At 65.4% G+C, this 23,608-nt stretch overlaps 1 protein-coding gene across 4 annotated transcripts in view; it reads right to left on the reverse strand.

Moving 5' to 3' along the window:
* The window catches only part of PER2 (period circadian regulator 2), a 44,883-nt gene extending 21,837 nt beyond the window's left edge, over nt 1-23,046 (reverse strand). For 3 of the 4 annotated variants that reach the window (XM_062193887.1, XM_062193884.1, XM_062193888.1), the window contains exons 1-5: nt 22,998-23,046; nt 5,065-5,313; nt 3,232-3,386; nt 1,727-1,848; nt 712-913 (exon numbers count right to left, since the gene is read on the reverse strand). In XM_062193887.1, the coding sequence (XP_062049871.1) occupies nt 712-913; nt 1,727-1,848; nt 3,232-3,386; nt 5,065-5,294 (709 nt within the window). In that variant the 5' untranslated portion in view covers nt 5,295-5,313; nt 22,998-23,046. Of the gene's footprint in view, nt 1-711; nt 914-1,726; nt 1,849-3,231; nt 3,387-5,064; nt 5,314-22,783; nt 22,856-22,997 lie in introns of those variants that run through there. The other variant, XM_062193886.1, reaches the window with a different exon arrangement.
* Between the last annotated feature and the right edge of the window lie 562 nt (nt 23,047-23,608).

Raw genomic sequence — 23,608 nt, forward strand, 5'->3', positions numbered from 1 at the left:
CCACACAGCCGCCAGCTCTCCTGGGAGCCAACCCAGCCCCATGAGGGGAGAACTCACCCCTCCTAGCACCCTGCTCTGCCCCAACCCACCACAACAGCAGATTTTAGCCCGAGTCTGGCGGGGGGGGGGCACACCACCTCTGAACCACATGTCTGGCAGGCGTGGGGGTACAGGCAGAAGCCCAGGGGCGGCCTGGGCTGAGGTGAGAAGCTGGACACGACAGGCCGAGCAGCCACTGCACAGAGGGACCTGAGCCTGTATCCTGGACAGCAGGTGACGTGAGCCCAGAGGACCTCACAGTCTCTGTTCACTTGGCTGCCTCTGGCCAAGGCCAAGGGCTCTTGGGACATCGGTGTGAGGGCGCCACGCCTGCTCACTGTGGCTGCGGAGGGGTGAGGAGCCGCCCACCTGTGGGGAGCCGTGCCCCTCACCACAGCCACGCCAAGATGCCAGTCCCGGGGCAGCCTTGTTGCCAAAGCACCAACCTTCCCGCAACCTCTCCCCTGAGACGTGTACACGGAAGACGTCTCATTCTCCCCTGTGTTCACTCCGAGGAGATGAACACCTGCTTCCCTGCACCTCTGACGGCCTCTCCGGCAGAGGTGGGGCGGGCAGAGGAGAGTCGGCGCCGCACCCAGCCCCGGCTCGCCCGTCAGAAGCACCCCTGCCCCTGGAGCAGGCCCAGGCCCAGGCCAGCCGCGAGAGCCTCACCTCCTCGGCTGCACGCGCTCCAGGCCGGGAGCTTGCAAGGCGTAGTGCAGCCGTGAAACACGCTGACGTCGTGCGGCGCCAGGAACTCCACAAACTTGGCGTCGCTGAAGGCGTCTCTCTTGCAGCGGAAGATGGAGGCGACCTGCTCCGAGATGTACAGGATTCTGCCCGTAACCAGGGACACAGCCACAGCAAACATATCCTGGGGAGGGAGAACACGGCCAGTGGAGGGCAGCTGGGGTCCCGTGCGTGGGCGGCGGCAGGACGCTGCCTGTTCCTCTGCCAGTAGCAGCCCAGGTCCCGCCTCCCTGGCAGGTGCAGGCCACTCTGCTGTCGTGGCCACGAAGCTCCTGGCATCTGGGCTGCGCCGGCGTGGGAGGCGGAAGGGACTCCCTGCTGCACGCCTGGCTGCCTTCTCTCTGCCAGGGTCTGGGAGCTGCCGGGGACTCAGGAGGCCTCTGCCAGCCCCCAGCCCACCGCGTGCTCCCTCCCTGCCGGCTGGGCCTCTGAGCTCAGGGCCAAGGCTTCCGTAGGGCCAGCTGCAGGCGAGAGGTGGGTAGGGCTGGGCCCTTCTGAGGCACTGGCGTGATTCTGGCACAAGCTGGGACCCGGTGGCCTTAGTCTGCTCTCACGGACTGAGAGCTTGGGGCATTTCCCCCAAGGGGGCCTCACCTTCTGCGGGACACTTAAAACACACAGGCTCAAGTTGCTAGGCTCGGCTTCTTCCTCACAATCACGAGGCCCTGGGCAAGGGGACATCTGTCCGATCCGTCTCCTCCCCCTGGGCCCCAGCTGTAGCTGCTGGCCACGGCTGGCCAGGACAAGAACAACACTCTCGCCTGGCTCAGTCTCGGCCGGCTTTGCTGCGACGGCCCGAGCTGCTGGCCGTGGCTGGGGTGGGCACGCACTCTCCCCGCAGACAGAAGCCAACACCGCTGCACACCAGGACCCTCCACCCTGCTCCTCCCCGAAAGGCGTAAACTCTTCCTGAAGCTCCGCCCCTCGCAGAACTCACCCCGTTCTTCACGACGTACTCGGAGGTGGCGCTCTCCACCTCCTCCACGCTGTAGGAGGGCACGTCCACCCCGCACGGCTGGCTCTCGCTGGACATCAGCAGCTGGTAATACTCCTCATTGGCTGTGGAGAGAGGTGCTGGCGCTCAGGGGCCGAGGCCCAGGGGCACCGAGACCGAGGCGAACCCCCAGGGCCTGGAACTCTACTCTCCCCGTGGAACAGAGGGATACACGGAGTCTCTTCCCGGGACATGGAGGCACAGAAGCCCGAGGGCAAAGCAAGCGACCAGGGGGCAGCAGGGCCACCCCCCCCCCTCAGTCAGGGGGCCGGAGACAGGCGAGCACCTGCTCCCTGCAGACCCGAGTTGCCCAGATGCTGAGAGACGCGGAGTGGTCGGCCGCACAGCGTCACGCGAGCCCACCTCACGCCGTGCGAGACAGCCACGGCTGCTCGCAGGAAAAGGCCACCGTCTTGCCTTCAGCCCGTGTGTAACGGACGCAGGAACAGGGCCACCTGGCAGAGTGGGGTGGCGCTCACGCAGCCGCTGGCTGGGGACGCGCGGCCTGCGCTACAGGGTACCGCTTCCCGGCCTAGCAGGATGCTGAAGGAGCCCTCCAGGGCTCCCCACCTGTGCTGCAGACAGAGCCCCTGCCTGACCCGAGACCCAGGAGGAGGGCCCCACCACAGGAGCAGCGGAAGCAGGGCTACACTCCCTCGGTGTGGTTCATGTGCAGGAGGGCCGCTGAGCCCGGGACGTGGCCAAGTTTGGACCACGCAGTGAGTCCACAGACTGCTGCCGTGCGGCTCAGGAGTCCTGCATGCGTGTTCTCCTACACACACGTTCTGCACGCGTGCTTCCACGTGAAGTCTTAGTCTGGCTCATCACTGACCAGCTCCACCAGCTCTTTCCTATCCTGCTGCCCGACACACGCCCACCAGGACGCAGGGCCGGAGATCCGGAGGCCACGGGGACAGATGAGTGGGCAGCACCACTGTGGCCGAGCCTGAAGGACTCTGGAAAGAACCTGCCCTTCCTACCTCTGGTGTGTCTGCACTGTGGGGCTGGGGGGTTGCTTCCCTGAGCTGCCCACAGTGCCTGGCCCCTGCCATAGGCCGTGAGGATAGGGACCGACCTCCCCTGACTCCAGGCCCCTCTCTGAACACCATGGCTCCTACCAGAGCCCCACAGACCCTGGGCGTGAGGATAGGGACCGACCTCCCCTGACTCCAGGGCCCTCTCTGAACACCATGGTCCTACCAGAGCCCCACAGACCCTGGGCGTGAGGTGCATACTGTGGACACACGTCCCCCACCCTGCTGTCCCCTCTAAAGCCAGAGCAGGAAGACGTCCAGGGACCTGTGGTCTCCCCCCACCCGTGGCTGCATCACTCCCATCACGCCCTCCTGAGAATTCAGAAGTGAGCTCTGAACGGGAGCACAGTCCAAGCTGCAGTCTGGGGGTCTACGACGCGCTCCCAGGGCCCGGGCAGTGCGCAGCTGCCGTACCTTTCACCTGCTTCACGCTCCGCAGGGCGTACTTCAGGGTGGCCAGGGTGCTGGCCTTGCCCTTGGCCTTCCTGTCTGCAGGCAGGTGGACTTTCAGCTCCTTCAGCGTTCTGATCAGCTCTCTGTGCATGTCCGCTTTGGCAGACTGCTGGCTACTGTGGGATTCAAGAGAGACAGGAGGTCAGATGCTGGCTTCCCGAAGAGACGTGGCCGGGCAGTGCCTTGGGGGCTCTCAGCAGGTTTGGCGGTGTCACCTACTGCAGGCCAGGAGCTCCCTCACAGGGTCTGCAGACACTGGCAGTGAAGAATCACTGCGCTGGAGCAGGTGCCGTGGCACAGCGGGGTTCAGCCACTGCCTGCAGTGCCAGCATCCCATATGGGCACAGGTTCAAGTCCTGGCTGCTCTGCTTCTGATCCTGCCCTCTGCCATTGTGCCTGGGAAAGCAGCAGAAGATGCCCAAGTCCTTGGTCCCCTGCCACCCTCGTGGGAGACCTGGGTGGAGTTCCAGGCTCCTGGCTTTGGCCTGGCCCAGTGCTGGCAGTAGTGGCCATTCAGGGAGTGATCCAGATGGATTCTCTTTCTCTAACTCTGCCTTTCAAATAAATAAATAAATATTTTATTTTTTTAAAAAGTCCCTGCTCTACCCAAGGGACCTTCCAGGGTTAGAGTGAGACCTCGCCCAGGAAGGGCCAGCAGCCAGACGGCACCACGGCACCTCCACGCTGCACTGTCCTTGCCTGGCCCACGCAGAAAGGGAATGGGGCGGGAGGCAGGTTACTGAGAACAGCAGCAACCCCCTGGGACACGAAGGCAAACCATGCGCTCAGAGGGCAGAACGGGGGCTTTCTGAGAGGGGCAAGGGCACGGCTGGGAGGGGACAGAGTGGGGGCCTCGCTGACGGCAGGGCCGTTCGGGGCAGAGGTGCAGGGTGGTGCCGTGGCGGCTCTGCGGCAGTGGTGCGGGGCCCAGGACGCAGGGCTGGAGTCTGCTCTGGAGGGGACAGCAAAGGGTCTGTGGACGAAAGGGTAAAGTGGTCACAGATTCCGAAAAAGGGCAAAGAACGTTCCAGGTGAAGCTGCCCAAGACTCAGGCAGGGTTTGCTTCCTGTAGAGCTTGGAGGCGCGCAGGGGCTGGGGCCACGTGCAAGGTCCCTGAGCAGCCTGCAGGGACACGCGGCCGGCCTCCCGCGGACACCGCTGTGCAGACTGACGGGCTCGCACAGAGCTTCCAGAGTCGCATCACTCCAGAAAACCCGCAACCCCAGTCTCTCCGTGACTCTGAAGGCCCAGAGAGGGCGGAGCAGCCGCACCTGCAGCCGCTGGCACACGGGCTGTGTTCAGACTCTGCCATCGTGAGGCCAAAGGCGGCTGGGCTGCAGGAACAAGGGAGGGCTCAGCTCAGAGCGGCCGAGGCTCCCGGCCAGCAGGCAGGGCAGGCCTTCAACGCCCACTGCGAGACAACTCACAACAGGGAGCCAAGCGAAAACTGCAACACAGCACCTCCGCCCTCCGCAAACGAAGCCTGGCAAGTGCAGGCGCAAGGTGAGAGCCACGCCTTCGTGCTGTCAGCGGCCGCGGCGTGGGCAGGAGCTGCTGGCTGGGCTGCACCTGCACCTGCCAGATCCCGCTGCCCTCCCTGCAGAGACGCACAAGCGGCAGCGGCACCGTTATCAGCGCAGACTAGCAAATTTTCGTTATTCTAAGGTAATGAAATTTTCCAAACTCTTGAAAATTCTTGGAGGGCACGATTTGAAGACTACAAAAACTATTGAACTACCATGGAAACGACACGCACAGGAAACCAGCAATCTGCTCGGCCAGAGCTCAACCTACCCCTGATGGGTGTCTGGCGGCTCTACCAGCATCCCCAGCTCCTTGCCGCTGTCGTCACAGTCGCTGCCCTGAGACTCTCGCCCCATGGAGCTGTTCTCGTTGGCTTCATTTCCACTGGAGCCACTGCTCATGTCCACGTCTTCCTGGACAGGGGCTGTACCAGGCCGGGGATCCAGGGGCTCCATGCGGGGGTGACCGGGGCTGGGTGCAAATTCCACGTAGCCGTTCATGTTGGGCTCCAGAATTAACCTGGGGAATGAGAGGAATGGTGCCAATCGTTAAAAAGAGCACGCACAGGCGACCAGCGGTGGCACCGGGAAGAGCGGTGCGGTTCACTCCACAGGCCACGTGTGTGACACCTGACCGCTCTTGCTTACTGGGCTGCCTGCTGACGGGTACACAGCAGGAAGACAGGGGAACCAGGCAGCCCTGGCTTGACAGTGGAGGGCACACAAGAACATGGACCTCCCCAGCCAGGATGGGGAGCTTCGGGGGGAGCGGAGAGGCCCATGGAACGGGTGGCAGGGCCTGGGTCCAGTGGGGAAACTGGCGTCAGGCATCTTGACCATCACAGCACAGCGAAGCCACAGGCGAGGCCGGAGGTGCAGGGACTGTGGGGGCAGCGGAGGCTGGACGCGGGGCTCCACGTGGCCCAGGCCCAGCAGGGGCACGTCACGCCCCCCCGGTGTGCAGGTTCCAGCACCTGATGGAGACGTGTGCAAGAGGGGTAGAGACAACGGGAAGGTGGCCTCACCTCTGCCCAGAAAGTGACCAGGAATCCCCGAGTGCCCGGGCACCAGAACATGAGACTGGGTTTGCTATGGTCGGATGCCCACCACACCAGACAGAAAAACTGAACTGTGTTGTTTTGAGGGTAGGTGGGTGTGGGGGGCTGAAATTAGAGCTCCATCAGGGAAGAGGCCTCCACAGTGACCTTGGACGGCAAGCAAGGGGTGAGCAGGGACCGTGGGAGAGCTGGGGTGTGGAGGGGTCCCGTGGAGGAGGCCACAGCCCAAGGGGCCGGGGACCGTCATGTGTCCCTGGGCCGAAAAAGGAGGCCCTGGGACGTGTTTCCAGCAGGGTCCCAGCCAGAAGCCAGGGATGCATGGGGGCCTGGGGATGGTGGCCAGAGGAAGGCGTGACGGAGGGCCCCCAGCACCCGGATAACCCCCCAGCTCCCTCCTCCTGCCTTCCAATCTTCCCGCCCCCAAGGGAAGCCAGAGCCTACAGCGACATGCTGACTCTGGCTGGTCCCGAGGCACCGTGTGCTCTGCAGTTTCCCTGCACTCAGGGGACGCTCAGGGGACGGATCGGAGGCCTGCAGAGAGCGCCTGGGGGGGGGTTGAGCCGGGGCCTGGCTGGTGCCGGCGGCCACAGTGCAGTCCTGGGTAACCCTGGATACAGCGCACCCTTCCATGGCTACGCCAGCAGGGGTGGGTGACTCGCCCAAAGCCACCAGGTGCAAGGTGGTGGCTTCCAGACCAGCCTGACTGTGAAGACAGGGACCCCACCCCACCCCGGGCCACTTCTCTGTGCACTGACTACGGCCCAGCGTGGCAGCGCTCCTGCCACACGGCGGCGGCTGGGCCTGGCCAGGGCGGGGCGGAGGAGGGAAGCACTTGTGGCTCGCTCTCTCCTCCAGCCCAGGGGAAATGACTGGGATCACATCACACTTCTGCAGCCGTGGAAACCCCGAAGGGTCCCCGACCTCCTGACAACACACAGGCACTTCCTGCTGGTTGCAGTGTGGGCGGAAGGGGAGCCGAAGGTGGCACTGGCTCCTGGGGATGCCACCTCTGCCACAGAGGGACAGAAGGGACACATGGACGGCCACCCCAGGAAGGCGCTTCCAGGGGGGCTGCAGCTCTTCCTGGACACATCTCCCCCAGTGAACAGCACCTTGAGGTCCCCTTCCAATGGGGCCACCCCGCCCCCAGCAACGCTGTGCTGGCCTCACCAGCAGGAACTCGATTCTAACCACTGGTGGCAGCGAGGAGTCTCACCCGGCAGCGGGGAGGGGGTCCTGGAGGTGACCCCGTTACTGGCAAGCAGCGCGGGGCTGACAAGGCCTCCTCGTGTTCACAGCCAGCAAACAGGAAAAGCCAACATGGGGCTTTCGAGAACAAGACGGCCCTCGTGGCACAGAGGAGACCAGCCTTGTGTGGCCAGCACCTGCTCACCGCCACAAATAAGAGCTGCCGGAGACGGACACGAAACAAGCGGGGAAGGAGGAGATGGAGCCGCGGGCTGACACGGAGGCCCCACAGCAGGACACGAGGCTGGAGGACGGGAGGCCCCACAGCAGGACACGAGGCTGGCCACCCTCGGCCGAGGACAGGGACCCTAAGGAGACACACAAGGACGGCCACCCTCGGCCGAGGACAGGGACGCTAAGGAGACACACGCGAGGACGGCCACCCTCGGCCGAGGACAGAGTGGAAGTGCTGTCAGAGCCCCTCCAGGCAAAGCTCTGCCTGTCTCCGAGGAAACCCCAGCGGCTTCCAAACAGGAAAAACAAGCAGGTCACCCAACAAAGGACGAAAAACCGCCGTTCTCGCACCTCCCCTCTGCCATGAGCCACTTCAGAAGCTGCTGGCCACACGCAGCCTGGGAGGACACGGCAGGCCGGGGGAGCAAGTCTCAGTCCGGACAGGCAGGTGGCCAGCAACGCCCTGAGCTCCCAGACACCTACTCACAGCGTCCCTCCAACTCAAGGCAGCAACACAATGAGCACGTCTGCTCTGCTGGTTCGCGGGAGCTGCGGCCAAGTCTGCGAAAGACGGAGGGTGACGACGCACGGGCCGCTCCCCCAGACAAACACCCATCACGGAAGAACTCGTGGAACAGCCTGACCTCCCCAGCACCAGGAAGAGCAGAGGCCAGGGTTGCTCCGCTTCCCCACTGGGCTACAGAACATCACAGGATGCATGCTGGTATAATAATAATATAAGTGACGCTGCTGCCTGCGACACTGGATTACCATATGGGCTCCGGTTCGGGTCCCGGCTGCTCCACTTCGTCACGCTACCTGCTAATGCACCTGGGAAAAGGGCGGAAGATGCCCCATTGCTTGAGCCCTGCACCCGTGTGGGAGACCCGGATGAAGCTCCTGCTTCCTGGCGCCAGTCTCTGCAGCTACTTGGGGAGTGAATGAGCAGATGGAAGGTCCCTCGGTCCCTTTCTCTCTAACTCTACCTTTCACATAAATAAAGAAAATCTTCAATAACCAAGTCTTCCTGGAGGGAAGCCCTCCTCACTTCCAGGGATCTAAGGTACAGACACACATGTACACGTGCACAAGGTGGGTGAGCGTGGAACAGTCAACACCTAGAACCGTCCAAAGGAAACCGGCTGTACCTCTCCCAGGGTCCCCCGTCCAGGGCCACCACCTTCAGCTTCCAGGGGGGATCCTAGCTCCACCTGCCCCAGCTGTGGTCAGAACAGCAGTGTGGGATCTGGGAAAGAAAAGCCAGTTCCCACCAGGCCTGTGCGCAGACCCTCGCTCAGAGCACGACCCTGGCATGCAGAGTCTAACCCCCGGGCACTCCCATATCTGCCCCAACCCTGCAGGCTCCCCTTGGGGTCCCTGTCCTCGTGTCCACCACTCTCCCTGCACACACGCGGATGAGAGGCCACCTTCGCCCCAGCACGGCGCGTTGGGCTGTCTGCAGTCTGCCTCCCCTCCTGAAGGAGGAGTTAGCCAAGGCCAGACCCCCGGGGCCTGTTCGTGCCACTGAGCAAAAGGCCAGGCCATCGGCACCGCGGAGCGCTGTGCACCCTGATGTGGGAAGAGTGTAGGAGAAAAACAAACAGGTCTCGGAACAACAAGTAACAACAGTAAGACGTGCAGGCGCCCCTTACACAGAGCCTGCCCCGGGATGGCCCCGCTGCCCCCGACGAACCTGCTCTGACCATGGAACAGGTGTCTCCCCCGCCCGCGAGGGGCGCCCCTCCTAGTGGGGAAGACAGCTAGCAGGCAGGAAGAGAGCAATGGAGGCAACGGCGGGGGAGGTTCGGGGTGGCCAGGAAGGCCCCAGGCACTTGAGTCTCCGTGACTGTCCCTAAGTCCTTAGGCCAGCAGCCGCCTGCTCCGACCTCACAATGCCAGCACGTGTGCCGGGTGCCCCTGGCTTCACACCTGTGGTGACCTGGGGGAGGCCCACACCCCGGAAGCCCCTGGCTTCACACCTGAGGTGACCTGGGGGAGGCCCACACCCCGGGTGGCCCTACTGCACACCTGAGGTGACCTGGGGGAGGCCCACACCCCGGGTGGGCACACTTCACACCTGAGGTGACCTGGGGGAGGCCCACACCCCGGGTGGGCCTACTGCACACCTGAGGTGACCTGGGGGAGGCCCACACCCCGGGTGGGCACATTTCACACCTGAGGTGACCTGGGGGAGGCCCACACCCCGGGTGGGCACACTTCACATCTGAGGTGACCTGGGGGAGGCCCACACCCCGGGTGGCCCTACTTCACACCTGAGGTGACCTGGGGGAGGGCCACACCCCGGGTGGGCCCACTTCACACCTGAGGTGACCTGGGGGAGGCCCACACCCCGGGTGGCCCTACTGCACACCTGAGGTGACCTGGGGGAGGCCCACACCCCGGGTGGCCCTACTACACACCTGAGGTGACCTGGGGGAGGCCCACACCCCGGGTGGCCCTACTGCACACCTGAGGTGACCTGGGGGAGGCCCACACCCCGGGTGGGCCTACTACACAACTGAGACCTGGGGGAGGCCCACAACCTGGGTGGCCCTACTGCACACCTGAGGTGACCTCGGGGAGGGCCACACCCCGGGTGGCCCTACTACAACCTGAGGTGACCTGGGGGAGGCCCACACCCCGGGTGGCCCTACTGGACACCTGAGGTGACCTGGGGGAGGCCCACACCGCGGGTGGGCCCACTGCACACCTGAGGTGACCTGGGGGAGGCCCACACCCCGGGTGGGCCTACTGCACACCTGAGGTGACCTGGGGGAGGCCCACACCCCGGGTGGGCCCACTGCACACCTGAGGTGACCTGGGGGAGGCCCACACCCCGGGTGGCCCTACTGCACACCTGAGGTGACCTGGGGGAGGCCCACACCCCGGGTGGCCCTACTACACAACTGAAACCTGGGGGACACCCACAACCTGGGTGGACCTACTACACAACTGAGACCTGGGGGAGGCACACAACCTGGGTGCCCCTGGCTTCACACCTGAGGTGACCTGGGGGAGGCCCACACCCTGGGTGGCCCTACTGCACACCTGAGGTGACCTGGGGGAGGCCCACACCCCGGGTGGCCCTACTGCACACCTGAGGTGACCTGGGGGAGGCCCACACCCCGGGTGGGGACACTTCACACCTGAGGTGACCTGGGGGAAGCCCACACCCCGGGTGCCCCTGGCTTCACACCTGAGGTGACCTGGGGGAAGCCCACACCCCGGGTGGGCACACTTCACACCTGAGGTGACCTGGGGGAGGTGCCACACTCCGGTGGGCCTACTTCACACCTGAAGAGACCTGGGTGGGACGCCATACCCCGGGTGGTCCTACTACAACCTGAGGTGACCTGGGGGAAGCCCACACCCCGGGTGGCCCTACTTCACACCTGAGGTGACCTGGGGGAGGCCCACACCCTGGGTGGGTCCACTTCATACCTGAGGTGACCTGGGGGAGGCCCACACCCGGGTGCCCCTGGCTTCACACCTGAGGTGACCTGGGGGAGGCCCACACCCCGGGTGGGCCTACTGCACAACTGAGACCTGGGGGAGGCCCACAACCTGGGTGGGCCCACTTCACACCTGAGGTGACCTGGGGGAGGCCCACACCCCGGGTGGGCACACTTCACACCTGAGGTGACCTGGGGGAGGCCCACACCCCGGGTGGGCCCACTGCACACCTGAGGTGACCTGGGGTAGGCCCATACCCCGGGTGGCCCTACTGCACACCTGAGGTGACCTGGGGGAGGCCCACACCCCGGGTGGCCCTACTACAACCTGAGGTGACCTGGGGGAGGCCCACACCCGGGTGCCCCTGGCTTCACACCTGAGGTGACCTGGGGGAGACCCACACCCCGGGTGGACCTACTGCACACCTGAGGTGACCTGGGGGAGGCCCACACCCCGGGTGGCCCTACTACAACCTGAGGTGACCTGGGGAAGGCCCACACCCCGGGTGCCCCTGGCTTCACACCTGAGGTGACCTGGGGGAGGCCCACACCCCGGGTGGCCCTACTGCACACCTGAGGTGACCTGGGGGAGGCCCACACCCCGGGTGGGCACACTTCACACCTGAGGTGACCTGGGGGAGGCCCACACCCCGGGTGGGCACACTTCACACCTGAGGTGACCTGGGGGAGGCCCACACCCCGGGTGGCCCTACTGCACACCTGAAACCTGGGGGAGGCCCACACCCCGGGTGGGCACATTTCACACCTGAGGTGACCTGGGGGAGGCGCCACACCCCGGGTGGCCCTACTACACACCTGAGGTGACCTGGGGGAGGCCCACACCCCGGGTGGCCCTACTACACAACTGAGACCTGGGGGAGGCCCACAACCTGGGTGGCCCTACTTCACACCTGAGGTGACCTGGGGGAGGCCCACACCCTGGGTGGCCCTACTACAACCTGAGGTGACCTGGGGGAGGCCCACACCCCGGGTGGCCCTACTGCACACCTGAGGTGACCTGGGGGAGGCCCACACCCCGGGTGGGCACACTTCACACCTGAGGTGACCTGGGGGAGGCCCACACCCCGGGTGGGCACACTTCACACCTGAGGTGACCTGGGGGAGGCCCACACCCCGGGTGGGCACACTTCACACCTGAGGTGACCTGGGGGAGGCCCACACCCCGGGTGGGCACATTTCACACCTGAGGTGACCTGGGGGAGGCCCACACCCCGGGTGGGCACACTTCACATCTGAGGTGACCTGGGGGAGGCCCACACCCCGGGTGGCCCTACTTCACACCTGAGGTGACCTGGGGGAGGCCCACACCCCGGGTGGCCCTACTACACAACTGAGGTGACCTGGGGGAGGCCCACACCCCGGGTGGCCCTACTACACAACTGAGACCTGGGGGAGGCCCACAACCTGGGCGGCCCTACTTCACACCTGAGGTGACCTCGGGGAGGGCCACACCCCGGGTGCCCCTGGCTTCACACCTGAGGTGACCTGGGGGAGGGCCACACCCCGGGTGCCCCTGGCTTCACACCTGAGGTGACCTGGGGGAGGCCCACACCCCGGGTGGGCACACTTCACACCTGAGGTGACCTGGGGGAGGCCCACACCCGGGTGGCCCTACTGCACACCTGAGGTGACCTGGGGGAGGCCCACACCCCGGGTGGGCCTACTGCACACCTGAGGTGACCTGGGGGAGGCCCACACCCCGGGTGGCCCTACTGCACACCTGAGGTGACCTGGGGGAGGCCCACACCCCGGGTGGGCCTACTGCACAACTGAGACCTGGGGGAGGCCCACAACCTGGGTGGGCACACTTCACACCTGAGGTGACCTGGGGGAGGCCCACACCCCGGGTGGGCCTACTTCACACCTGAGGTGACCTGGGGGAGGCCCACACCCCGGGTGGGCCTACTACAACCTGAGGTGACCTGGGGGAGGCCCACACCCTGGGTGGCCCTACTGCACACCTGAGGTGACCTGGGGGAGGCCCACACCCCGGGTGGGCCTACTGCACACCTGAGGTGACCTGGGGGAGGCCCACACCCCGGGTGGGCACACTTCACACCTGAGGTGACCTGGGGGAGGCGCCACACCTCGGGTGGCCCTACTGCACACCTGAGGTGACCTGGGTGAAGAACCACACCCCGGTGGCCCTACTACACAACTGAGACCTGGGGGAGGCCCACACCCCGGGTGGGCCTACTGCACACCTGAGGTGACCTGGGGGAGGCCCACACCCCGGGTGGCCCTACTGCACACCTGAGGTGACCTGGGGGAGGCCCACACCCCGGGTGGCCCTACTACACAACTGAGACCTGGGGGAGGCCCACAACCTGGGTGGGCCTACTACAACCTGAGGTGACCTGGGGGAGGCCCACACCCCGGGTGGGCCTACTGAACACCTGAGGTGACCTGGGGAGGTGCCACACCCCGGGTGGGCACACTTCACACCTGAGGTGACCTCGGGGAGGGCCACACCCCGGGTGGGCCCACTTCACACCTGAGGTGACCTGAAGGAGGCCCACACCCCGGGTGGCCCTACTGCACACCTGAGGTGACCTGGGGGAGGCCCACACCCCGGGTGGCCCTACTGCACACCTGAGGTGACCTGGGGGAGGCCCACACCCCGGGTGGCCCTACTGCACACCTGAGGTGACCTGGGGGAGGCCCACACCCCGGGTGGCCCTACTGCACACCTGAGGTGACCTGGGGGAGGCCCACACCCCGGGTGGCCCTACTTCACAACTGAGACCTGGGGGAGGCCCACAACCTGGGTGGGCACACTTCACACCTGAGGTGACCTGGGGGAGGCCCACACCCCGGGTGGGCCTACTTCACACCTGAGGTGACCTGGGGGAGGCCCACACCCCGGGTGGGCCTACTTCACACCTGAGGTGACCTGGGGGAGGCCCACACCCCGGGTGGCCCTACTGCACACCTGAGGTGACCTGGGTGAAGAACCACACCCCGGTGGCCCTACTTCACACCTGAGGAGACCTGGGTGGGGCGCCATACCCCGGGTGGGCCTACTGCACACCTGAGGTGACCTGGGGGAGGCCCACACCCCAGGTCGCCCTACTACACACCTGAGGTGAACTGGGGGAGGCGCCATACCCCGGGTGGTCCTACTACAACCTGAGGTGACCTGGGGGAGGCCCACACCCCGGGTGGTCCTACTACAACCTGAGGTGACCTGGGGGAGGCCCACACCCCGGGTGGTCCTATTACAACCTGAGGTGACCTGGGGGAGGCCCACACCCCGGGTGCCCCTGGCTTCACACCTGAGGAGACCTGGGGGAGGCCCACACCCCGGGTGGCCCTACTTCACACCTGAGGTGACCTGGGGGAGGCCCACACCCCAGGTGGGTCCACTTCACACCTGAGGAGACCTGGGGGAGGCCCACACCCCGGGTGCCCCTGGCTTCACACCTGAGGTGACCTGGGGGAGGCCCACACCCCAGTTGGGCCCTCACTTCCCCAGAGGCCTGGACGGGGGGCACAGCTGGCAGGAAAGCTGCTCCCAGCTCTGCCCCAAGTGGGCTGCTGGGGAGCCCTGTCCCAGGAGGCCGCGTGGCCAGCAGGCGTCTGACCCCCGGCGCCCTCCTGTGGGTCATCCTGGACTTGCCTCCTCCTTTCTTGCTGCCCTGCCCTAGACTGCTTTGAAGTCTAAAAACTCAGACCTGAAGAGAGGGGGAGAGGGGCGTGGGGGAAGAAGACCCTGGGCAGGGGCTGCGTGAGTGCAAAGGCCCTGAGGTGGACAAGGCTGGGGCAGCAGAGAGGCCAGATCATGAAGAGCCTGGGGGGGCTGGGCCGAGGCTTGGCTTTCTTCTGGGGGGGGCTATGGAGACTCTCGGCTCCTGGCCCCGCACACCCGATCACCCCGTGACTCTCACTCGGCTCCTGGCCTCGCATACCGACCACACGGTGAGTTCACACTCAGCTCCTATTCCCTCACACCCGACCACATGGTGAATTCACACTGGGCTCCTGACCCTCACACCGGACCACACGGTGAGTTCACACTGGGCTCCTGACCCCGCATACCCGACCACACGGTGAGTTCACACTGGGCTCCTGGCCCTCACACCGGACCACACGGTGAGTTCACACTGGGCTCCTGGCCCTCACACCGGACCACACGGTGAGTTCACACTCAGCTCCTATTCCCTCACACCCGACCACATGGTGAATTCACACTGGGCTCCTGGCCCTCACACTTGACCACACGATGAGTTCACACTGGGCTCCTGACCCCGCATACCCGACCACACGGTGAGTTCACACTCAGCTCCTGGCCCTCACACTCGACAACACGGTGAGTTCACACTGGGCTCCTGGCCCTCACACTGGACCACACGGTGAGTTCACACGGCTCCTGGCCCCACACACCCACCACACGGTGAGTTCACACTGGGCTCCTGGCCCTGCACACCCGACCACATGGTGAGTTCACACTGGGCTCCTGGCCCCGTACACCAGACCACACAGTGAGTTCACACTCAGCTCCTGGCCCTCACACTCGACAACATGGTGAGTTCACACTGGGCTCCTGGCCCTCACACCGGACCACACAGTGAGTTCACACTGGGCTCCTGGCCCTCACACCGGACCACACGGTGAGTTCACACTGGGCTCCTGGCCGTCACACCCGACCACACGGTGAGTTCACACTCAGCTTCTGGCCCTCACACCGGACCACACGGTGAGTTTACACTGGGCTCCTGGCCCTCACACCGGACCACACGGTGAGTTCACACTGGGCTCCTGGCCCCACACACTTGACCACACGATGAGTTCACACTCAGCTTCTGGCCCTCACACCGGACCACACGGTGAGTTTACACTGGGCTCCTGGCCCTCACACGGGACCACACAGTGAGTTCACACTGGGCTCCTGGCCGTCACACCCGACCACACGGTGAGTTCACACTGGGCTCCTGGCCCTCACACCGGACCACACGGTGAGTTCACACTGGGCTCCTGGCCCTCACACCGGACCACACGGTGAGTTCACACTGGGCTCCTGGCCGTCACACCCGACCACACGGTGAGTTCACACTGGGCTCCTGGCCCTCACACCGGACCACACGGTGAGTTCACACTGGGCTCCTGGCCGTCACACCCGACCACACGGTGAGTTCACACTGGGCTCCTGGCCCTCACATCCGACCACACGGTGAGTTCACACTTGGCTCATGGCCCTCACACCGGACCACACGGTGAGTTCACACTGGGCTCCTGGCCCTCACACCGGACCACACGGTGAGTTCACACTGGGCTCCTGGCCCTCACACACTTGACCACACGATGAGTTCACACTCAGCTTCTGGCCCTCACACCGGACCACACGGTGAGTTTACACTGGGCTCCTGGCCCTCACACCGGACCACACGGTGAGTTCACACTGGGCTCCTGGCCCTCACACTTGACCACACGATGAGTTCACACTCAGCTTCTGGCCCTCACACCGGACCACACGGTGAGTTTACACTGGGCTCCTGGCCCCACACACTTGACCACACGATGAGTTCACACTCAGCTTCTGGCCCTCACACCGGACCACACAGTGAGTTTACACTGGGCTCCTGGCCCTCACACCGGACCACACGGTGAGTTCACACTGGGCTCCTGGCCGTCACACCCGACCACACGGTGAGTTCACACTGGGCTCCTGGCCGTCACACCGGACCACACGGTGAGTTCACACTGGGCTCCTGGCCCCGCACACCCAACCACACGGTGAGTTCACACTGGGCTCCTGGCCGTCACACCCGACCACACGGTGAGTTCACACTGGGCTCCTGGCCGTCACACCGGACCACACGGTGAGTTCACACTGGGCTTCTGGCCGTCACACCCGACCACACGGTGAGTTCACACTGGGCTCCTGGCCGTCACACCCGACCACACGGTGAGTTCACACTGGGCTCCTGGCCCTCACACCGGACCACACGGTGAGTTCACACTGGGTTCCTGGCCCTCACACAGGACCACACGGTGAGTTCACACTGGGCTCCTGGCCCCGCACACCCGACCACATGGTCAGTTCACACTGGGCTCCTGGCCCTCACACGGGACCACACGGTGAGTTCACACTGGGCTCCTGGCCCTCACACCGGACCACACGGTGAGTTCACACTGGGCTCCTGGCCCCGCACACCCGACCACATGGTGAGTTCACACTCGGCTCCTGGCCCTCACACCGGACCACACGGTGAGTTCACACTGGGCTCCTGGCCGTCACACCCGACCACATGGTGAGTTCACACTCGGCTCCTGGCCCTCACACCGGACCACACGGTGAGTTCACACTGGGCTCCTGGCCGTCACACCCAACCACACGGTGAGTTCACACTGGGCTCCTGGCCGTCACACCCGACCACACGGTGAGTTCACACGGCTCCTGGCCCTCACACCCGACCACACGGTGAGTTCACACTGGGCTCCTGTTCCCTCACACCCGACCACACGGTGAGTTCACACTGGGCTCCTGGCCGTCACACCCAACCACACGGTGAGTTCACACGGCTCCTGGCCCTCACACCGGACCACACGGTGAGTTCACACTGGGCTCCTGGCCGTCACACCCGACCACACAGTGAGTTCACACTGGGCTCCTGGCCCTCACATCCGACCACACGGTGAGTTCACACTGGGCTCCTGGCCCTCACACCGGACCACACGGTGAGTTCACACGGCTCCTGGCCCTCACACCCGACCACACGGTGAGTTCACACTGGGCTCCTGGCCGTCACACCCGACCACACGGTGAGTTCACACGGCTCCTGGCCCTCACACCCGACCACACGGTGAGTTCACACTGGGCTCCTGTTCCCTCACACCCGACCACACGGTGAGTTCACACTGGGCTCCTGGCCGTCACACCCAACCACACGGTGAGTTCACACGGCTCCTGGCCCTCACACCGGACCACACGGTGAGTTCACACTGGGCTCCTGGCCGTCACACCCGACCACACAGTGAGTTCACACTGGGCTCCTGGCCCTCACATCCGACCACACGGTGAGTTCACACTGGGCTCCTGGCCCTCACACCGGACCACACGGTGAGTTCACACGGCTCCTGGCCCTCACACCCGACCACACGGTGAGTTCACACTGGGCTCCTGGCCGTCACACCCGACCACACGGTGAGTTCACACGGCTCCTGGCCCTCACACCCGACCACACGGTGAGTTCACACTGGGCTCCTGGCCCTCACACCCGACCACACAGTGAGTTCACACTGGGCTCCTGGCCCTCACATCCGACCACACGGTGAGTTCACACTGGGCTCCTGGCCCTCACACCCGACCACACGGTGAGTTCACACGGCTCCTGGCCCTCACACCCGACCACACGGTGAGTTCACACTGGGCTCCTGTTCCCTCACACCCGACCACACGGTGAGTTCACACTGGGCTCCTGGCCGTCACACCCAACCACACGGTGAGTTCACACGGCTCCTGGCCCTCACACCGGACCACACGGTGAGTTCACACTGGGCTCCTGGCCGTCACACCCGACCACACAGTGAGTTCACACTGGGCTCCTGGCCCTCACATCCGACCACACGGTGAGTTCACACTGGGCTCCTGGCCCTCACACCGGACCACACGGTGAGTTCACACGGCTCCTGGCCCTCACACCCGACCACACGGTGAGTTCACACTGGGCTCCTGGCCGTCACACCCGACCACACGGTGAGTTCACACGGCTCCTGGCCCTCACACCCGACCACACGGTGAGTTCACACTGGGCTCCTGGCCCTCACACCCGACCACACAGTGAGTTCACACTGGGCTCCTGGCCCTCACATCCGACCACACGGTGAGTTCACACTGGGCTCCTGGCCCTCACACCGGACCACACGGTGAGTTCACACGGCTCCTGGCCCTCACACCGGACCACACGGTGAGTTCACACTGGGCTCCTGGCCCTCACACTGGACCACACGGTGAGTTCACACTGGGCTCCTGGCCGTCACACCTGACCACACGGTGAGTTCACACGGCTCCTGGCCCTCACACCGGACCACACGGTGAGTTCACACTGGGCTCCTGGCCCTCACACTGGACCACACGGTGAGTTCACACTGGGCTCCTGGCCCTCACACTGGACCACACGGTGAGTTTACACTGGGCTTCTGGCCCTCACACCCGACCACACGGTGAGTTCACACTGGGCTCCTGTTCCCTCACACCCGACCACACGGTGAGTTCACACTGGGCTCCTGGCCCTCACACCGGACCACACGGTGAGTTCACACTGGGCTCCTGGCCCTCACACCCGACCACACGGTGAGTTCACACTGGGCTCCTGGCCCTCACACCCGACCACACGGTGAGTTCACACTGGGCTTCTGGCCCTCACACCCGACCACACGGTGAGTTCACACTGGGCTCCTGGCCCCACACTTTTGCACCCTGTGATTTCACATTCAGCTCCTGGAACCCTGGTCTTTGCTCATGGCACCGGCCTATCTGAATACGATTCCTCAGGGCCACCGGGTCACCCAGGAGGGTGGTGGGGGCAGGCAGGCGTGGCAGAGATGTGAAACAGCAACCGGGGCCAGATCACCCAGGACTTGGTTACCCCCGAACATGCACTGCTTAGCACCGGCAGCGCCAGCTTAGGCCCCGGCCTCACTTGCCAAGCTGGCAAAACCACACACCGGGCCAAGCAGACTTTGCCTCCTGCGCTCCGCAAACATTTATCCCACACGCGTGCCAGCTGTGCCGGGGCCTGGGAGCTCCCGGGAGACCTGTTTCTACCACACAGGGAGGGGGCCAGGGCACAGCAGGGACAAGAGCGGCTGGGATCCCCTGGGCCAAGCCTCCCCTCCAGCCCCCTGCCCTCCCGTGCAAGTGCACCCGTGGGCTCTGCCCTGGAGAACGCTCGAAGAGAGGGGTTATGCTCGGACCCTGACCGCTTGCTAGGCCACAGCTTTGGGCTGAGGTTGGCAGACAGAGGAACGTTCAGAAAGTGCCGTGGCGATGACACTGGAGTCTAGGACTGGAAGGGAGGAAGCGGTGGGGGTCAAGTGCTGGTCCATGGGGGCTCGTGACATCTCCTCCCTGTCCAGAGACATTCGGAACTCCACAGCAAACCGTACAGAAAGGGCCCGGAAGCCCAGCCTGGGCCCCAGTTCCAGCCTCTCTGGCGCTGTGTTCTCAACACCGGGCACCCACGGAGGAGCACGTTTCCTGGTGGGAAGTGGAGACCACCGCACAGGTCCAGCTCTTCAGAGAAAAGTCTGGATGGCTGCACAAAAGTCCCTCGGTGGAAGGCCCTGGCTTGCCGTGTGCCGGTGAGCCGAGCACGCCCGAGTGAGCGACCCCCAGATCTGCAGGAGGACGCTGCCCGCCGCCCGCACCTGCCCACCCCCGGGCCCCACCAGCCTGGCTAGTTCTGCCTCTTTTGCAGCTTTACGTAACAGGGCTCAGAAGCCTGTCTCAGTGCCTGCGAGTGCGGCGCTATTTTACAACCCATGTATCATAACAGGCTTGCTACTTCCTGGTAGGAGCAGCTCCCGAGGCCTGGGGTAATCCGCAGAATGTTTGCCCTCTCCATGGCGACGGCGGCCGGGTTACAGGAAAATGTGAGCAGGAGGCCAGCCAGGCGAGGCGAGGCGTGGCGCGGGCTCGCCAGGGCTGTGCGCGGCGCAGATTCACAAGGGCGCTCAAGTGGCGGCAGCTTCCCGGCTGCAGGGCTCTGGGGTGGGCGGATTCTAGGAAGCGGAGGCTCTGGCTCCTCCTGCCTGCAGCGGCTCCAAGAGCGGCTCCTGGTCTCTGTCACTCTCGGGAGCAGCACAGGAACCCTTCGAGGGGGCACGACGCAGCCCCCTGTGCCGGGGAGCCGCCAGACTCCGACAGCCTGTCTCCCGCCACTGCTGCTCCTACTCCGCTCTAGACTTAGAACACAGTCGCAACTTTAGTGTAGAAATTTTCAATTTTTTTTTTTTGACAGGCAGAGTGGACAGTCAGAGAGAGAGACAGAGAGAAAGGTCTTCCTTTTGCTGTTGGTTCACCCTCCAATGGCCGCCACAGCCAGCGCACCGCGCTGATCCAAAGCCAGGAGCCAGGTGCTTCTCCTGGTCTCCCATGGGGTGCAGGGCACAAGGACTTGGGCCATCCTCCATTGCACTCCTTGGCCACAGCAGAGAGCTGGCCTGGAAGAGGGGCAACCAGGACAGAATCCGGCGCCCCAACCGGGACTAGAACCCGGGGTGCCGGCACCGCAGGTGGAGGATTAGCCTAGTGAGCCGTGGCACCGGCCCAAATTTTCAATTTTTTGAAAGGCAGAGACAGAGATCTTGCATCTGCTGTTCACCTCCCCAGGTGCCCTCAACAGCCAGGCCTGGGCCAGACTGAAGCCAGGTCTCCCAGGTGGATGGCGGGGACCCATCACCCGCTGTGTACCAGCAGGACGCTGGAGCAGACATGGAGCCAGGACTTGGTCTCCGGGACTCAGAGCCAGGGACCTCCTAACCAACCACGGTGCCAAATGCCCGCCCCATAACTTGTACCGAACAGGCACAGAATGAACAGAGTTGAAGCGAGGGGGAGAGCGCACGGGCTCAGGGGCAGGGCCCGGCAGAGGCCGAGGCCCAGGTCCTCCCTGGGTTGGCAGGTGGCCAGATTCCATAGGGTGGGGCACCAGACACCTGCAAAGCCACGGTCCCATGTTCGAGTCAGTTTTTCAACATGGGGGCCTTACTCTTCTCCTAAGTGCTAAGAGGTCCAGGTGGCCGCTCCGGGACCTTCCGGAGCCCTGTGCCCTGCTGAGGCCTGGGGAAGCTACATCACCATTCAGACCGCAGCACGCCTCCAGGAAGGTAAGTGTGCCCCAGCAGCGGCCAGGCCTCGCCGAGGGACGGCCTGCTCTCCTCTGTGGCGTCTCAGGGACCCCCAGCCTGGCAACTGAGCAGACCTGAGCATGCCCCGCCTGGGCTCCTCCACACAGCTGAGGGACCCAGGCCCAGGCCGGGGCCAAGCCGCGCAGCCCGGCCCGGGCTGGCTTCCCGCCTCCCACTCCAGCCTCCACAGAGAGCCGGGCCTGTGCGAGCTCTGTCCCGGAGAATCACGCCGAGAGGACGGTGACAAGTACCTGCCGACACCCACGGCGTGGGCCCTGTGCCGGCACATCACACAGCTCCCTCTGCAACAGGGAGCCCTGTCTCCAGGGTTTTACACGACCTACAGAAAGGGATCCCAGGGGAAGCCGGCAGGTAGCATCCTGTCCCCTCCTAGCCAATCCAGCCTGGGACCAGGAACCTCAGCTGCAGGTACAGGGTGGGTCCCCCCTCTGGGAAAGGGGGTCACACAGAAGTGCACCACACATGGGGAGCGGCCCCTGCCCCTGTGTCCTGAACACCTAGGGCTCCCAGGCCCCGCCCACTCAGGCCCCGCGGGGACCCTGTCCTGAGAGATGCCCGCCACAGCTGAGCCTGCCTCTGTCAGCCGAGGGGCTCCCCTGCGCCGGCTCCAGGGTGCCTGCTGACTCCGCGGTCGAGTATGAATCAGCCTTCCAAACCGGTTCCTTCTGTGTAGCCGCGGAAACCCTGGCAACAGAGCCGTCATCCTCTCCCCGGCCTTCCCGGAGGGGGGATGGCCCCTGCCCCCCACGATCCACGTCTGCGGCTCGGCCAGACCGCCCCCCCTCCCGGAGCCCCCAACCCACCCAGGAAAGGGACGCACACAAGGTGGCCGGGCGGGGGTCCACCGGGCCGGGCCAGGCTCGCCCCCTCCAGGGCGCCGGGCGGGGGTCCTCCGGGCTCGGCGACCCTCTGGCACCTGGGCTCGCCCCCTCCAGGGCGCTGGGCGGGGGTCCCCCGGGCTCGGCGACCCTCTGGCACCTGGGCTCGCCCCCTCCAGGGCGCCGGGCGGGGGTCGAGGTAGAGCTCTCAGAGCAGCGCCCACCGGGGTGCCTTTCCAGCCCAGGACTGCCCCCCCGGGCCCCCCAGGGCTGCGGGGCCTGCGTGGTCCTCACCCACCCCGTCGCTCCGAGACCTCAGCCCGGCCGTCGGGCTTCCCGCACCTCACCTTCCCGATCCGCAAAGCCCGCTCTGCGCGGCGGGAAGGGGCGCCCGCAGCAGGCCCGAGGTCTCCCGCACACGACCGTCCCAGGGCCGCCGTCCGGCCGTGCAGGGCTCGGCCCGGCCCCTCATACCAGGGCGGCCGGGGCGGTTACGTAAGAGGCGAGCGGCGGCCGCCGGCTGCCGCGCACCCGCCGCCCGCCCGGCGCCGCGCCACTCACCGCCCAGCCGTCCGCCGGACCCTCCGCCGGCCAGTCCGCGCGCCCGCTCGGCCCGCGCCCGCCGCCGCCGCCGAGACCAGCGCGTAGCCCGCGGCGCCGCCGCCGCCGCCCCGGCCCGCCGCTGTCACATAGTGGAAAACGTGACCGCGCGCGCCGCGCCCGCCCCCCGGCGCGCCATTGGTCGCGGCTGCGCCTCATCTGCATACCGGGGGGGCCGGGCCTGTGGGTGCCGCGCGTTCATTGGTGGCGGCGCCCGTCGCTCTTTTTACATAAGACGCACATGGAACTCCATGTTCACTGCTTCGGTTCCTCAATGAAGAGGCGGCGGGCTCGTGTCCCCCCTCTCGTCCTGCCGAGTGGTCCCTTCCGCTTCCGGCCTCGGCGCCTTCCATTCAAGACACCTCGCGTCGACCGGCCCCGGGAGCGCAGAGTGGCGCGTACCACTGCGGGGCAGGGGAGCTAGGCGCGGGGCGCGCTACTGCGCACCGGCCGCCGCAGGGAAGATCCCGCAGCTCAGAACCCCGGGCTGCGTGGGCTGCTGCCTTTGGCGACCCGCCGGAGGCGCTCCCGCAGCGGCCAGGGCAGCGGGAAGCTCCCTGTTGACGTCCTTC

Source organism: Lepus europaeus, chromosome 1, assembly GCF_033115175.1.
Source record: "Lepus europaeus isolate LE1 chromosome 1, mLepTim1.pri, whole genome shotgun sequence".
In the NCBI taxonomy this organism is placed as follows: Eukaryota; Metazoa; Chordata; class Mammalia; order Lagomorpha; family Leporidae; genus Lepus; species Lepus europaeus.